Source organism: Spea bombifrons, chromosome 3 (genome assembly GCF_027358695.1).
Source record: "Spea bombifrons isolate aSpeBom1 chromosome 3, aSpeBom1.2.pri, whole genome shotgun sequence".
NCBI lineage: Eukaryota > Metazoa > Chordata > Amphibia > Anura > Pelobatidae > Spea > Spea bombifrons.
The window spans coordinates 31535094-31552221 of record NC_071089.1 but is presented as its reverse complement, the minus strand read 5'-3'; the positions used below and the strand labels follow the sequence as shown (position 1 = coordinate 31552221).

The window sequence follows — 17128 nt, the reverse complement described above, 5'->3', positions numbered from 1 at the left end:
ATTACCTTTTATAGATGAGTAAAAGATTTTTCAACTAAAAGTTAGAAACAGTCATTTTTTTCTAAATTTTTCACCATATTTTATACTTTTTTTAATAGTAAATAATATGATACAATCAAAACAATGTCATCTAAAGAAAGCCCTTCTTGTCCTGAAAAAAACAATATCTAATGTGTGTGGGTTCAGTAAACGGGAAAGAAGAAAATTACAACTAAACACGAGCAGCGCAGAAATGTTAAAACGGCCATTGTCACGAAGGGTACAAAAAGTAAAATCAGCCTTTGTCACGAAGGGGTTAAGGAAATTGTATTATCATTGTATTACTGCTTCTGATGTGTAACAATGCTTTCAGGAGTAGTTACTGTTTTGTTTTAAATGAGCAAATGAGCATTGATATCCTTTGTAGTCTTACAAAAATAGAATGTTAAAAAAAAAAAGAGCAAAGCAAAAAAAAAGAAATTTTTTACAAGGTTATAATTGGGGGAAAAATGAGGAAAATCAATGATGTAAATGTCTGGAAGATGAGAGCATCCTGGTTGCTAGAGCTGTAAGGTAAAATAACCTGATGACCAGCCATGTGCTATGTTGCATGGCACATTTGGGGACCTGGCCGGTAGTACAAAAATGGCAGTGGGAGAAACTTCCTGGTTGTAGGATGCAGAAAATAAGACCAGAACTATCTTGCTTCAGCAGTATTGGGTTTCAGCTGGGTCTTTTGCATGTTTGTGTAAGCTGTGACAAATGTCTCCGCTGGACAAATCTCTAGACATCATTTCTTTTAAACAGGAAGGGATGGCCTCCATCCACTGGAGCTGTAGGATTGTGTACAGGCTGTATGGTGTATATATTTGGATACCAGGTTTGGTAGAGTGTTGGAAATTGACATAGGGCAGGAGAGATGGGGTGCAGACCATACATTGTATGCCTTCATCCAATAGGAATGAATAAAAACAAAGTGATACCTATAATGGACGAGCTAGTCCACCTGTCAAGCAAGACCAGCATAGAGTTTTTTTGTAGCTAAGCATGTTTGCGTACTTTAGGATATATGTGACATGTTGGTATGTATGTCGATTCTTATTTCTCTAGCGACAAGGCAGTGATTAAGCTGCAGTTAACTTTTTGATGTGCTGTCAGTGGTATTGTAGTGATGGCGCTGTGTCTGCCATGTTTAGACATCAGTTTTAAATAGAGTGCACATAATTGTAAAAACCTATTGTATATTTTTTCTTAGTTGAAGCTTTGACATTTCCTCCATCGTCTGGAAAATCGTTCATTATGGGAACAGATGAAGCATTAGAAAATGAACTTGGCCTTGGAGAGTTGGCAGGACTAACAGTGGCCAATGAAGCAGACTCCTTAACCTATGATGTAAGTTCTTTTACAGAAACCATTGCAAAACTCAATTAACTTATTAAAAATGTAGATATGCAAACCACACACATCAAAGCCAGTTTCTGTAGGTTGCTAGCGCATAAAAACCTATTTGTCTAATTTTATCCATGTTTGTTCTAGATTGCGAACAACAAGGATGCATTACGGAAAACATGGAACCCTAAATTCACACTAAGAAGCCACTTTGATGGAATCCGGGGCCTAGCATTCCATCCAATTGAGCCAGTCCTTATTACTGCCTCAGAAGATCATACATTAAAAATGTGGAATCTCCAAAAGACTGCCCCTGCTAAAAAGTTTGTATTTTTCACAAGTTTTTTAAGGACTATTTATATGCTATAAATACTGGTTTAGTGTTTTGGTTGCCAAATTGAGCCTAGAGAAAAAGTTATGCATTTTTGGTACCTGAGCAGGATTGCTTGACTGTTTATTTTCAATATGTAGTATATGTAGTCTTAATACTAATCAAAACATATCTCGAGTTGCAGTTTGTGGCCATTACCAATCCCACTCCCTTAGTTTACTGGTATCTTCCCCACAGTAGTCCTAAACTACTGCTTTAGTCTAGTAAAGTCCATCCTTTTCTCTATATTTATATATATATATATTTTGCTAGCCTCCCGAACCACAGACAGGCCAACTAAACATGTTTTGGCCAGTTGGTTATCTTCTGATTAACCATAAGAAAACTCAATAGCTCTTTACCTCTATCAAATTTTTATTATTATTATTATTTTTTATTTATATAGCGCCAACAGTTTACGCAGCGCTTAATACAATACATAAATTCAAGGGATATGACAAGACAAGAATTGACAGACTAAGACAAACCGATAAATTCGGTGGAGAAACCCCTGCTCGCAAACTTACGATCTAGAGGGAAATGTGGTGACAAACACAAGGCATAGAGAAAGGGTGAGGTAGTGTGGTGGTTGTATCAATAACAAGGAAGTTCTAGCAGCTAAGATGGTATGCTTCTCTGAAGAAGTGGGTTTTGAGATGTTTCTTGAATGTCGAGAGAGAGAGGGTGAATTCTGAAGGTTCGTTGGGAGTAGATTCCAGAGAAATGGGGCAGCCCGAGTGAAATCTTGTAGACGTGAAAAGGAAGAGGTGATAAGTGAGGAGGAGAGCCTTAGCCCATGGGAAGAACGTAGGGATCGAGTAGGAGAGTATTTGCTTCTGAGGGCAGAAATGTATGGAGGAACAGTATTATGGATGGTCTTATGTCAGTACCAGGATTTTAAATTTAATTCTAAAGGTAATTGGGAGCCAGTGGAGGGTTTCACAGAGTGGGGAAGCAGAAGAGGGGCGACATGCAAGGAAGATAAGCCTAGCAGCAGCATTTAGGATAGACTATAGAGGAGAGAGTCAAGACAGTGGAGTGCCAACCAGAAGAGTGTTGCAGTAGTCAAGGCGGGAAATAAGTGAATGAACCAGAGTTTTTGTGGATTCTTGGGTGAGGAATGGGCGGATGCGAGAGATGTTTTTTAGGTGCAAGCGGCAGGATCTGGCGAGGGACTGAATGTGAGGGATGAAGGAGAGGTTTGAGTCAAGGATGACCCCAAGGCATTGGGCCTGATTAGTAGGAGAGATAGTTGTGTTAATGGTGATAGAGAATTCAGGTAGTGGAGTGGAGATGGAGGGAGGGATGATAATGAGTTCAGTTTTAGATTAAGTTTCAGGTAGCGTTGTGACATCCATGAAGAAATAGCAGACAAGCAATTGGTAATACGGGTCATGAGAGATGGAGAGAGATCAGGAGAAGACATGTAGATTAAATTTTTCACAATTAAATAGCTCTCCGTCTGTCATGTATTCTTATCGGCAAATTCCCTTAACAATAGCTGTAGAAGTGTTTTTAGATGCACCCAACTAAGATTACATCTTCCCACTCACCATTTGGTGTTTATTTTTTCATGAATGACCTAAATATATTAATTTGGTTTGTTTATCCTCTTTCATTTAGTGCACCAGGGAGTTATACTTTCCACTGGGAAATGTTGAATTCATTTTAATAACGTTCACTTTTCTGAAGCCCCTATTCAGATATACTTTGAAGCTGCAACAACCAGAACAATATAATAATTTTAGATTTTTGGTCAATCATACAGCTTTTTGCTCATTTATTTTAAGTGTAGCATGCAGATGTAGACTTTCACATCATGACAATACTCTATGAACTTCCAGCCCTGGAGTTTTTTTTTCTTCTGCAGAAACCTGGCACCTCAATGCAAATTGTAGAAAATGGACATAGTATTGCATTTGTTAGCCAAGCAACTTTTTTTGTCCCAGAGGTAGAATGATGTCATGAATGTGACTTAATTTTTATATCATTGGTTGTGTTCTGTTCACTTTGGTTTAAGTAGCTGTCCTGGTCCTGCAGGGAAATGTCTGGTACCGGTTCTTGGATGTATCTAGGTGTTATCTAACAATCTACGTTGTAGCACCCAAAGCTATTGTCCAATGGGTCCTTCGATTGTTTTGAACAGTGCAATATAGATAACGTATGACAATCTCTAACTTCTGGCTTAGATCTTAGAAGTATAATAAAACACAAGCAATGCAAAAGGAGGATGTTCTTTGTAGCAAAGGGGCCTGATCATTCAAAAAAAAATTAAACATAAAAATCACAATGTAACATTAATATTTTTGCACCTTTTTAACTTAGGTGTCCCGTTTTCTATCTCTAGAAATCTTACTGGCCAGAGTTATAAGGTTAAATATATATATATATATATATATATATATATATATATATATATATATATATATATATATATATATATATATATATATATATATATATATATATATATATATATATATATATATATATATATATATATATATATATATATATATATATATATATATATATATATATATATATATATATATATATATATATATATATATATGGGACAATGATTGCCCCTGCTGCTTCCAACTGAAGTGCTCATTTACCATGAAGAATAACTATAACAGCACTCCGGCACAGTGTAATTTCCTTGTCGAGTGCTGACGAAAACTTTTCTTACACTTCAAAACAAAATGCTGTACATGGCCATTAAACACGGATTAGGTAGTCAATATAATTGACCAAACTTAATGGATTTTAATGGATAATGCAGCTGGCAAGTAATGTTTGAAGGGCTTTTAGACATTGATTAGCTAGTCTTGGCTCTTAATTGTACCTGATGTTTATGTGGTAAATCCTGACCTGTCTACGTGTGTCTGTGTGTGAATACAACCTAATAATCTTTCATTAGTTAATGCTATCAGCCTTTTCATTAGGAACTGTAAGCAATCCATAGAGTGAGGTTACCTTTAAAATGTCACCAATTATGAAACAACATTTTAATTGAACGGTTTAGTCTTTAATTTATTATTATGGCATCCCCACACTTTGGGGCACTATCTGACATCACTAGCATTTTTCAACTCTGATGTGTGTATTTTTTTTTCTTTAACCCCTTAATGACAACTCGACAAACCCTTGCATGGGTGGTACTGCTGTACTCAGGAGATGTTGCTGAACACGTATTGGGGTGTTATAAAGTGAGATATACCAGGAGCTGTACACTTATTCCTGAAGTACAATTTGTGTGAAATAAAAACACACACAAAATTACCACAACAAACTTGCGCGAAGGCTGGTCTCAGAATTAGTGCATAGAAACTGTTGAAATACCACTATTTGAAATACACTGGGGTGTCTAGTTTTTGACAATACATGGTTTGATGGGGATAAATTGAATTGTCCAGATTCAAAGATGTCAACATTGGACATGAGAACAGGATTACCAGATTTGAGGAACAAAAATGTGAAATAGCAAAACATTACTTGTACTTATTGCCTTGTAACTTGCAAAAACACATGACAACATTGGGCATTTCTGAACCCAGGACAAATATTAGTCTATTTAGCAGGTTTTTTCATTAGCTGTTGTAGATGAGTAAAACATTTTTTCAAATAAATTAGTGTTTTTCTTTTTTCTCAATTTAACATGACTTTATCATTTTATTTTTTATGGAAAATTAGATTTGACCATAAAATGCTATCTAAAGAAAGCCCCTTTTGTCCTGTTGGAAGAAAAAAAAAATTTCTGTTTATCTAATTTTTCTCATTTTCACCACAATGAACTTTACCCTAACTGCTAATTCATTTCTGGCTTCCATTGGGGTTGACAGTTTTGTGCTTTACATTTTTTGATCTACCATTCTACTTTTTAAATTCTTACAGAAATACTGTTTGCATGCATATTTTTAACTATTGCAATGCCAAAACACATGAAATTTAAATGTACGCATTTTCCCCAATTTAGGAGTACATCGCTGGATGTTGAACCAATTTATACGTTCCGGGCACACAGGTAGGTAGACAGCTGCATTTAGAAATTAAGGTTATCTTAGGACCGCAGATCTTAACCCCTTAACGTCCATTGCCGGGTCAGGCACGTCATGCAAAACGGTCACTTAACGACCTATGACGTACCTGACACGTCATGGGACTTAAACAAGCTTAGAAAGTGATCAACGATCACTTTCTAAGCTTAAACGGTGTTGCTGTAATGCCTCGATGTCGAGGCATTCAGCAACACCGAGATCGGCATGATGGGCCATGTCTGGCCCCTCCCCGGGGCGTCAACAGCCGCCATACATTGTATGGCGGCGGACGCCCGTTTTAAAAGCGTTTAGGAGGCGATCAACGATCACCTCCTAAACGTCAATGGTGTCGCTGGAATGCCTCGATCAGGAGGCATCCAGCGACACCAAACACTTACCTCTGGGTGGGCTGTGACCGCTCCGGAGAGCGGTCACAGCCGCAGCTGCACGTTGTCTTCGCCATCCGCAAGATGGCGGCGGCCCGGGAAAAAGAATAATAAAGTTTTAAAAGTTGGCTAGACGGTCTCCAGACCCTCTAGTGAACTCTGGCTCCACTTGCAGGTTGAATACAGGTACTGCATTCAACCATACAAGTCAATGGAGCCCAGCTTTCTAATCACTATGTGATTAGTAAAATATTATAAAAAAAAAAAAAAAAAAATATTAAAAAAAAAGGAAAAAAAGAAAAAGCTTTAAAAAAACATGGTAACATTTAAAAATTATTATACTTTAGAGGAACTATCCAGTTCCAGCAAATTGTAAAAAAAAAGTACAAAAAGAGTAAAATAAATAAAATAAAAAAATAAAGTTTATTGTTATGAGCAAGTGCTAAAATTAGCGCTGTATCTTCCCAAAAATCCTGACATGGAAAAATTTAAATAAAAGCATTTCAAATACCCAAGGGGTGTCTAATTTAAAAAAAACTAATGGTTTGATGGGGTAAATTGGAGTGGCCGGGCTCAAAGATAGGGCATAGGCACAGACTGACCGAAATGGGGGGAAAAAAAGCGCACTTCCAAAATGTGGCATTTTAACCCCAAACACCAGACAAACCCATACATGTGGGGTATGACTGAACTCGGGAGATGTTCCTGAACACATATTAGGGTGTTGTTTGATAGTGACGTATACCTAGAGCTATAAATTTATACCCAAAGTACAATTTGTGTGAAAAAAATACAAAAAAAAATACTACCACAAAGTGTGGCAAAGGCTGGTGGTAGAATCTGATGCATGGAAAGGGTTAAATACTACCATTTTAAGTACCTTGGGGTGTCTAGTTTTCAAAAATATATGGTTTTATGAGGTAAATTGTAGTGGCCAGGCTCAAAGATAGGGCATAGGCACAGACTGACCAAAATAGGGGGAAAAAAGCGCACTTCCCAAATGTGGCCTTTTAACCCCAAACAGCAGTCAAACCCATGCATGGGTGGTATCACTGTACTCGAGAGATGTTGTTGAACACATATTAGGGTGTTGTTTGATAGTGACGTATACCTGGAGCTATAAATGTATACCCAAAGTACAATTTGTGTAAAAAAAAATACCAAAAAAATACTAACACAAAGTGTGGCAAAGGCTGGTGGTAGAATCTCATGCATGGAAAGGGTTAAAATACTAGCATTTGAAATACCTTGGGGTGTCTAGTTTTCAAAAATATATGGTTTGATGGGGTAAATTGAATTAGCCGGCTTCAAAGATGGTCCTATTAGGACATGGGGGCAGAATGACCAGAGGTAAAAGTTCCAAGTTAAAAAATGTGCACTTCCTAAATGTGGCGTTTTACCTCCCAAACAACCCAACAAACCCATGCATGAGGGGTATCACTGTACTCGGGAGATGTTGCTGAACACATATTGGGGTGTTGTTTGAAAGTGATGTATACCAGGAGCTGTAAATCCATACCTGAAGAGCAATTGTAGCGATAAAAAAACACAAAATAAATTACTACCACAAAGTTTGACAAAGGCTGATGGTAGAATTAGTGCATGGAAAGAGTTAAAATTGTAGCATTTGAAATACCTTGGGGTGTCTAGTTTTCAAAAATATATGATTTGATGGGGTAAATTGCATTGGCCGGCTTCAAAGATACCCGAAATGGCACATGGGGGGAAGAATTACCAGATTTGGAAAAAATGGTTTTGAAATAGCAAAACGCTACTTGTACTTAATGCTCCATAATGTGCAGAAAAAAGCAAAAAAACATAAAAACATTGGGTATTTCTAAACTCAGGACAAATAGTAGAATATATTTAGTAGGTTTTTTCATTAGCTTTTTTGGATGAGTAAAAGATTTTTGGGGTAAAAGTCAGAAAATGGGGTTTTTTTTTACATTTTTCATCATATTTTATTATTTTTTTTATGGGAAATTAGATAATATGATTAAAACAATGGTATCTGAAGAAAGCCCTTCTTGTGCTGAAAAAAACAACATATAATTTGTGTGGGTTCACTAAATGAGTGAAGAGAAAATTACATCTAAACAGGAACACCGCAAAAGTGTTAAAACAGCCTCGGTCCCAATGGTACAAAAGGTAAAACACAGCCTGGTCCTTAAGGGGTTAATAAGCTGCAGTTTTAATTCCTTTCCAGTCTTGTATGTCTTACCATACTACCATCTCAGGTTCTTCCACCCATGCCTGAAGGTTGTAAGAAAGATTGTATCGCTGCCGGTATTGTCATATGTCACCCAACGGTAGAAGATCCCTGACTGTGCCTAGTTGGGATAATATCATATTCCATTTTTATGTTCATAATGTTTAGCTGATGTGTCATATCTTGTAGGTGACATGTTTTTGTTTCTTTTGTTGAATTATTGAGTCCAACCCATATCATTCATCTACACATATGACAGAATGAGCCTGCTGGCAGTGATGTGGTGCTTATGATAGCGGTAGATTGTCTGAACTTGCTTCCTACAGACTTACAAGAACCAGAAAAAATAGCTATAAATAAAAAAAAAAAAAAAATCATTATTAACAAAATACATGTTAACTCTTAAGTGAAAACGATTGTTTGAATGATGTGAAGACCATATATATATATATATGTATACGTGTGTTTTGCACACTCGAAACGCATGTCTATGGGACATAAAATGAAATGCAATGGCACACAATCGCTAATTTATTTGGAGCTTTGTTTGTATAAATTGGCGATTGCATTTGGATTTTATTTTTTAATGCAAACAGAAATCTAAAAAGACCCCAAGGGTTTGGATTTGTTTTTAAAACATTTAATTAGCTTCACGTCAGTGTGTGTGTATGTATGTATGTGTGTATGTATGTATGTGTGTATGTGTGTGTATATATATACATATAAACATTGCATTTTTTTAAATGATATTTAATCTCAAGCACATGTTTTTCAGGGGACCGGTTTTATGCGTAGTAATGAGTAGTAATGGGGAGCAGTGTTACAGCGGTGGAACAGATGGTATTATCCAGAGCTGGAATACCCCAAACCCCAATGTGGATCCTTATGATTCTTATGGTATGTTCCATCCATTAGGGGATTTTCCACTGGTAATTAAAATGCATGCTTTTTTTTATTAGAAAACTGCTTTTGGCAAATGAAAGTTAGGCCAGTTCATGTGATCACTATTGCTTCTGCATGAGTTATTTTAAAAAAATAATGCATTTATTAATTTAAAAATGTGCAATATTTTGCAACCCTCAATTCATTGAAAGAGGTATGGCCTACAAGGACATAACAAATGTACCACATAATTTAGATTTGCAGAAGCAAAAGGTGAGGAGGACCTTGCATGGGATATTATTTAAAACATGGCCACATTCTTGATACATAGTGGTATAGGGAAATAACTCACAATGAATGCTTTAAAAGCCTTTTTGTTTGCTATGTGCTGTAAGAAAGTATGACCGTTAACGTTTCTTTAATGCAGAAATAGTCCAATTACTATTTCTTACATTACCTTCGGCATGAACGGTAATTAATATATTTACAGCTTGGCATTCTAGCAATGTGTTAATGTTTTGTACTGGCCGTAGCTGACATTTTAGAATTGGGGGGTCAGTAGATAGCGGGAGATAAAATGATGGTTGATACACACGATTTAACTTTAACTATCAGTTTTCGTGTGGGTCGCTAGTGTATAATGCTATGGGATGGAATTCTGGTTTGTGGCTATAGAATGTCTTTTACAGACAAGTATGTAGTACTTTCCAGTTTTTATTAATGTGTGCGATGAATGCCTTGTTTTTGATTTTCTTTTTGTTGTGACAGATCCCTCTGTTCTTAGAGGGGCATTTGAAGGCCACACTGATGCTGTGTGGGGTCTGGTATACAGCACGATTCACCAACGTTTGTTGTCTGCGTCGGCGGACGGCACAATAAGAGTGTGGAATGCAGCTGAAGCCTCTCCAGCTTTAACAATATTTAACGAGACCCTAGGTAAGAGCAGATACTACTAAATAGTTAAGCAAGGTATATTTACAGTTCTTGGTCTTCTTGTAATGACAAACCTAGCTCAGCTCATGGTTTATTCATATTTTGTTTTTGCTCATCAAGAACTAGGCATACCTTCATCCGTCGACCTTGTAAGCAGTGATCCCGCCCATATGGTTGCATCATTTAGCAGCGGACACACAAGTATCTTTAATATGGAGACACGTCAGAAAGTCCTGACACTGGAATCCTGCATTGATACTGGTGAGTGATATTTTCAGTTGTATTACATTCACTCTGTACAGGTACATCCTGAGTTTGTTGCAGCAGCAGGGACATCTCCATCCCATTTCACAGGAGATCAGAGATCTCTTGGCACCAGACACTTTCTCCTGTCAGGGAGAAACTTCCTGCCGACCGATCTTGTGTAACAGTATATGTTCATTAATGGAATGCCGGATCGGTGTTGGCACCCACCACAATTTCACTATAGTGCAGCAGAGCCCTGTTAGGGAGAAACTTCCTGCCGACCGATCTTGTGTAACAGTACACGTTCGTAAATGGAATGCCGGATCGGTGTTGGCACCCACCACAATTTCACTATAGTGCAGCAGAGCCCTGCTGGCTGATCACATGTATTACAATCAGAAAATGCAGGGCTGTTGAACAATGAGACATCATTTGTGCGAGTTCATCAAATATGGAAAGGGGAATTATGGTTTAACAAACCCAAATTTGTCCTTGGGTTCTAAAAACTTCAGGTACAGAAGGAGTAAAAGAAATACACTGAATACCATATTGTTATTGTTTGTGTTCTAGAATGTTCTGCTGCTTACATTTATTTTCCTTAAGGATTCCTATTGGCCTTTAACCCTGAAAGACAAAGCTAGCTTCTTAACTAGGGAAAGTCGGGCAAAAATAATAGAAAAAATGAATTCTGACACTTAAAATGCAGTTTAACCTGAAGCAACGTTTCTTTCCCCCCACCACTCTTCTTTCATTTTAGCTGTTAATGCCTCCTGCCAAATAAACCGGGTAATCAGTCATCCGACTCTTCCAATCAGTATCACTGCTCATGAAAACCGTCACATAAAATTTTATGACAACAACACAGGTAAGAAGATAAGAAATAAAAGATGCACAGTAATGTGCAAGTGTTTTCAATGCCAGTGCTATCCTTAAAAAGCTAAGCGTTCTTATAGCTAGTCTAATTTGTAAATTACATTTGCAAGATTTGGAAGAGAATGATTTACTGTAGTCATTGTTTGTGCCCTTTAAGTGATTTGTGAACTAAAACATCATGCAAACGTGCTTTGCACTCCTTATATATGTAGCAATAATTATTGTACACTCTTTGGATTCTGTTTTCTTGAGCAATGAATTGTGTGTCAAATGTCTATTACAGGCACTATATTGTCCCAATAATGAAAACATGAACATTTAACAAAAAAAGCATGTTGAAGGATTGCTTGCATTAGAACTATTTTTAAAGACTGCTTACTGATAACCACTTTTCAAACTATGCTATTGTCATCAGTTCCATGAAATAGAAAACAAAACATTTATATTCTCTTTGCCTTTTAGGAAAATTGATCCATTCAATGGTAGCTCACTTAGATGCCGTCACTAGTTTAGCAGTTGATCCAAATGGATTGTATCTGATGTCTGGCAGTAAGTATTGAAGTAACATTTGCACAGCAACATAGCGCAAGTTATTAGAATTTGTGCGAATGCAAAATATTCCAAAGGTCTATGTTACATGTTTCTGCTTTTACGGTTTATTGTTCCCAACCATACCCGTGATGCAGTTTGGATGACCACAACATTTTTTGTAAAGAATACCAGTGCCCTAATAGAGTAACAATAATAGCACTTAAAATTGGAGCAACCTTTGTGTGCAGTAGAAAGGCAATCCTAAATGAGAACCATGTGTATGTTGTAATTAATGGAGCAGTCTGGTCCACAAAATGTTATTTTTGCTCCATGTTGGAGTCTGTTTTGCATGGACCTCAGTGCGCTTTACTCCAAGCAAGTCTGAGCAGGCATTATTTAGTTGTTGCCATATGCCAATAAGATGTATGTCTTATTACCCCCACCAGCTGACGCTCTGGAAACCAAGAATCGTCCTATTAAAGTCATGAAGCGGCAGCCAATCATATATATCCTAAACATCTATTTTCTGATGGTATACATGTGATTGGCTGCCACTCACTTTGATTTTAATCTGAGCTCAGTTCCCTTTGACTAGAATAGGAGTGCTGCTGAGCATGTGAAAGAAGCACACAGCGGCATGCAGAAAGCCTTAATTCCAGGAAGAATCCATTGTAATTCTGTGTTTTCTCAGGTCATGACTGTTCAATACGTTTATGGAACTTGGAAAGCAAGACCTGCATACAAGAATTCACAGCCCACCGCAAGAAGTCAGACGAATCCATCTACGACGTGGCATTCCACCCATCTAAATGCTACATTGCCAGCGCGGGTGCTGACGCCCTCGCTAAAGTTTTTGTATGACATAATGTTCCCCAGTAGCTTATCAGTTACCAGCCTCATCCAACCAGAGACACATTACCGATGCCAGAAGATTTGACTTAACTGGCTTATTCCCTTCTCTTCCTTCTGTCTTTCTTTTTTTGTGTTCAATAATCAGGATGAAATGCAAAAACCAATGTCGTGGGTTGAATTTTGCTGGGTGTGGTTTTCTAAACGAATGGTTTGTTCAGGGTGCTGTGAACTGAACTGGTGCTTGGAGCCAGGCTTCTGTCTTGCAAATGCCCTCTGAGCTACAGTAGCAGCATTTTATTTTTAAGAGTGCATACTTGACCAGGCAGGCCTGGATCAAACTAGGTTCCAGCATAACATAGGGTTTTTGGCTAGTGGGACAAAAAGGATGGCCAGTGAAGTGGCAAAAAAATAGGATTCGTAACAGGAAACGTACTGCTCCGTCTATCTTGCTTAAAGCTCCAAGAAGAATATATGGTGGATAACTTGGACCCATTTGCTGCCTGATGAATGGTTTTCAAGCAGATTTATTGGAAAAGGAAGGATGCTCCCATTCAGTTGGGGTGAAAACATGCATTTTATGTTCTTAAATGGTTTTTGTTTAGTGTACAGTGCTTTGTGTTCCAGGAATGTATTATCCAAGTGACTGCCAAATAAATTTATAGAAAGATTACCTTTGTTTAAAGTACTGAAGGTCAGGGGCTTCTGGAGGGTCAGTCTTGAAATATGTGACGGTTGTCATTCAAAAGGGACTTCATTCCATTTATTTTTTAATAAAGCCAATCGAATACAGTAGACAAACTGGCTCACGTTAGCCTTTTTAACTTGCCTTTTTAGTTACTGCTCTGGTAATGTTAAAATGAAAATGAAACGCAAGATGTGTGCCATTTCCCATCTGTCTAAATAAACATATAGCTAAAACGTATGCACCTTTTGACTTACATGATAGGCTTAAAAGATATAATTTAATGCCTAGGTCAACTCTTATGTGAAACCATTTATGTTCATTTTTGGTTAAATTGAGTAATTAATGGATACAACTCTGCCTGTCTACTGAACGAAGATTCAGAAAATGTTCAATACATTTTTCAGTCTACTAACTCCCTGCAACATTATACCTGGAACGTTGAGCTTAAGGCTACCTGTTCTTTTGTGAAATTGTATTCAAAAGAAAGTAAAATGTTTGATTTGATGTGTGACTTTGTGTTTCCCAAAATGATTACCATAGAGTTTAACAGATGAGCTATAATGGAACCAGGGTGTATAGGTCCATGATAAAGAAAACTCTGAATCCATCAATGAAGACCATAACAGGAGGATATGACACTATTGTATTTAACATGCAATGTATTTGGGCTAATACAATGTTACTTACCCTGTCTATGTATTTTTTTTATTATTTTTTTTTTTCTTGCCCTGGAAAATGAATTCTCCAAATCCTGTTAAGAGCCAGCATTTCGGTTGCATAAGGATTACAAAAACAGATGCCAGTTATACTTTACTACTATATAATATCAGCCTTAATGCAACCACTGGTTACTTTCAGTACGTGACCAATGCTCTCCTGGCTTGTTTTAAGGAATCAAATGATTTTAAATTACAGAAGTATAGATGTGTTAAAGGTTTTCTTTTTTTATAAAAAAAAACAAAACAGATATTTGCTGCTAAGGCATGCTCAGAATTTTTTTGGGGAAAAAATAGTTCTCGCTTCTTTGATAGTGCTAAAGTAAACTACTAAAACTGTTTTAAAGCAAAGTTCAGACAAGGACAACTAATGTGCATAATAGCATTGCTTGTTTTATAATGTTTCCACTTGTTTCAAGAACAGAAATACAGTTTGTGGGTCTTAGATGGAAATTGTGTATTATTTGTGTACTTGATTTTCCATTTTCTTTTTAGACTAAATTGCAAAGATTTATTTGGAAATTCTAAAACCTATGTATATTATATATAAATATATATATATATATTGTAAACATATATTAAACGTGTCTGGTATGGGTTGACTCCAGGGGTGCATTTTAATCTTTTTGTGTTGCGTTCTCCTTGGTAAGTGTACATGCAAAAATGATTAGGGTATAACGACATTGAGTATTTTGCTGTAACATGCTATATACAAATACAGCTGTTTTAATTGATGTACATACATCTTCAGTTGGCATGCTTGTTTCAATGGCTGTGCTATTTAGTTGTTAAAAACTTGAATGTAAAAAGAATGACAATTTAAAAGCAAAAACAAAAAAAAAAACCCACACATAAGTCTGTTGTGTTTTAACCAGGTGAATACTATATGAATGGATGGAACGGTGCCTTTATTTAAATAAAATACAGGGGTTGGGAGCTCTTTATGGAAAAACCTAGTTCTAGTTGTAAATCAAACATGGGTTCATATTGGTCTTTTCTGCGTGTGTTGAGCTAGAAATTCAGTTTTCAGGATTGACAGAATAAGTCTGCTTAAAGACTTTTCATGAATGGTGCATTTAACTGAACAAATGTGTTTAAGGATTTTTTCTCCATTTTTATCACTGTCCAGTTGTTAAAAATAATAAACAAATTCTTCAATTATTGATTGTGATAGCAAATATTTCCAGTATTTTAACAAATTGAATTTTTTGTTTTTACCCCAATATTTATTATATCAATAATGGTGATATAGGCAAAAAAACACAAAAGTGTTTAGTGCACAAATGTATAAATGGTTTGCATTGATATATGAATTATATAATATGTGCAAACGCTTTAGGCAGATGTGAAAAAAGTTTCCAAAATCTAATTTCAAAACAATATTTGAATAGGTACGCTTGCACGCAAGGAGCTCAGCAGGTTGCTTGGTTCTCAATATACGTTTGGAGCAATCTCAGTTCTGCTGTTAATGACTTTGGCTGTTTGAGGTCATTGTCATGATGCGGAATAAATTTGGAGTGAATCAGATACCTCCCTGATGGTATTGTATGATGGATAACTAGCTGCCTGTACTTGTCAGCATTGAGGAGCCCATTAATTCTGACCAGATCCCCAACTCTATTTGCTGAAATGTAGCCCCAAACTTGCAAGGAACCTCCACCATGCTTCCTTGTTGCCTGGAAACGCTCATTCTTGCACTGCTTTCCAGCTCTTCGGCGAACTAACTGCCTTCTGCTACAGCCAAATATTTCAAATTTTGAGTCATCAGTCTTTTTCTGCAACCCCGTTCCTCTAATTTTGTGAATTGTCTCTTTGGCCACAAGTCTTCCATGAACACCATCTCTGGTCCGTCTTCTACGCACAGTAGATAGATGTACCAATGCTGAGCTGATGGCACTACATGTTCAGATTATGAAGCGAAGAAGATGTCTTTCTTTTGTGCTTCTTCAAAACGGCTTGTGTTGAACATCTGGAAACCCCGGGGTGCCTTTTTTTTTTTTTTTTTTTTAAATCATACATCTAACTATATGCCTACAAAATCACCGAATTTGTGCAATGTTTTGAAGGCAAAGGGTGGTCGCACCAAATATTGATCTAATTTGGATTTTTCTTTTGTTCATTCACTTTGGATTTTGTTAAATGTTACAAATAAACTACCCTGTCTGTTTTAAAGCGTTCATACTTTACTGCATTTATTTTCCCCACGCCTGCCTAAAACCATTGCATAGTACTGTAAATATGTAATTGTGCATTTCTTGCATTCTTAAAACTGACTCATTGGCCACAGGCCAGATCATTTAATTCAGATGCATTAGGGAGTGAAATCTAAGTAACTATGGTTGTGAACATTCTTATAGGCAATACTAGTCTGTTGATTAAAGCTGGAAATGGAAAGCATGATTCTATATGACGGTGTTTGATCCCTGTACAGATTAGGCCAAATGTTGGTCCCATGCCCTGATTACTGCTTTCATGCACGGATCCAGTTTTTTCTTTTGCTGTTTAATACACTAGCTTATTATTGGCACGAATGCTAAGTCTAAACCACCTTCTGCTAATGGAAAATACATTGGGAGTGGACACACAGAGTAGAGTGATGCTGTAGCCATTGGTAAAGTGAATAAGCATACCTCCAAGAACACGTGTGCTTTTTAAAGAAAGCATTCCCAGTCATGGCAGGGAAATGACCAGCAGAGTGCATTTATGGTCTTTTTTTTAATTATAGGCAGATATACCAATTACACTGAGAAGTTGTGTTAACTGTAGAATTCAAGGAAAAATGTTGCGCTATTCCAGGTTTGTAACTGTGACTAAAATGTCTTATCTACCTTATTTTGTAACTCATTTGACATACCAGCCAACTAGCGTTAAGTGCTTTGTGAATATTACTCTTTTTATGTCTAACTGGTCCTTGTACATATTAAAGGGGAACTGTGGTGGTTACAACTTTTATCATAAGTAAAATAAGTTTCTGGAACTACCTTTAGATTGTGCTTTTTTGTCATTGAAATCATTTCTGAACATTGCATAAAAT

General features: G+C 36.8%; 1 protein-coding gene across 1 annotated transcript in view; it reads left to right on the top strand.

The window, feature by feature from the left end:
* STRN (striatin) overlaps nucleotides 1-13615 on the top strand; it is a 50240-nt gene extending 36625 nt beyond the window's left edge. The window contains exons 10-18 of the mRNA XM_053461139.1: nucleotides 1235-1371; nucleotides 1516-1691; nucleotides 5721-5768; nucleotides 9152-9273; nucleotides 10027-10194; nucleotides 10312-10452; nucleotides 11195-11302; nucleotides 11773-11859; nucleotides 12533-13615. Coding sequence (XP_053317114.1) covers nucleotides 1235-1371; nucleotides 1516-1691; nucleotides 5721-5768; nucleotides 9152-9273; nucleotides 10027-10194; nucleotides 10312-10452; nucleotides 11195-11302; nucleotides 11773-11859; nucleotides 12533-12702 — 1157 coding nt within the window. The 3' untranslated portion in view covers nucleotides 12703-13615. The remainder of the gene's footprint in view (nucleotides 1-1234; nucleotides 1372-1515; nucleotides 1692-5720; nucleotides 5769-9151; nucleotides 9274-10026; nucleotides 10195-10311; nucleotides 10453-11194; nucleotides 11303-11772; nucleotides 11860-12532) is intronic.
* The last annotated feature ends 3513 nt before the right edge of the window (nucleotides 13616-17128 follow it).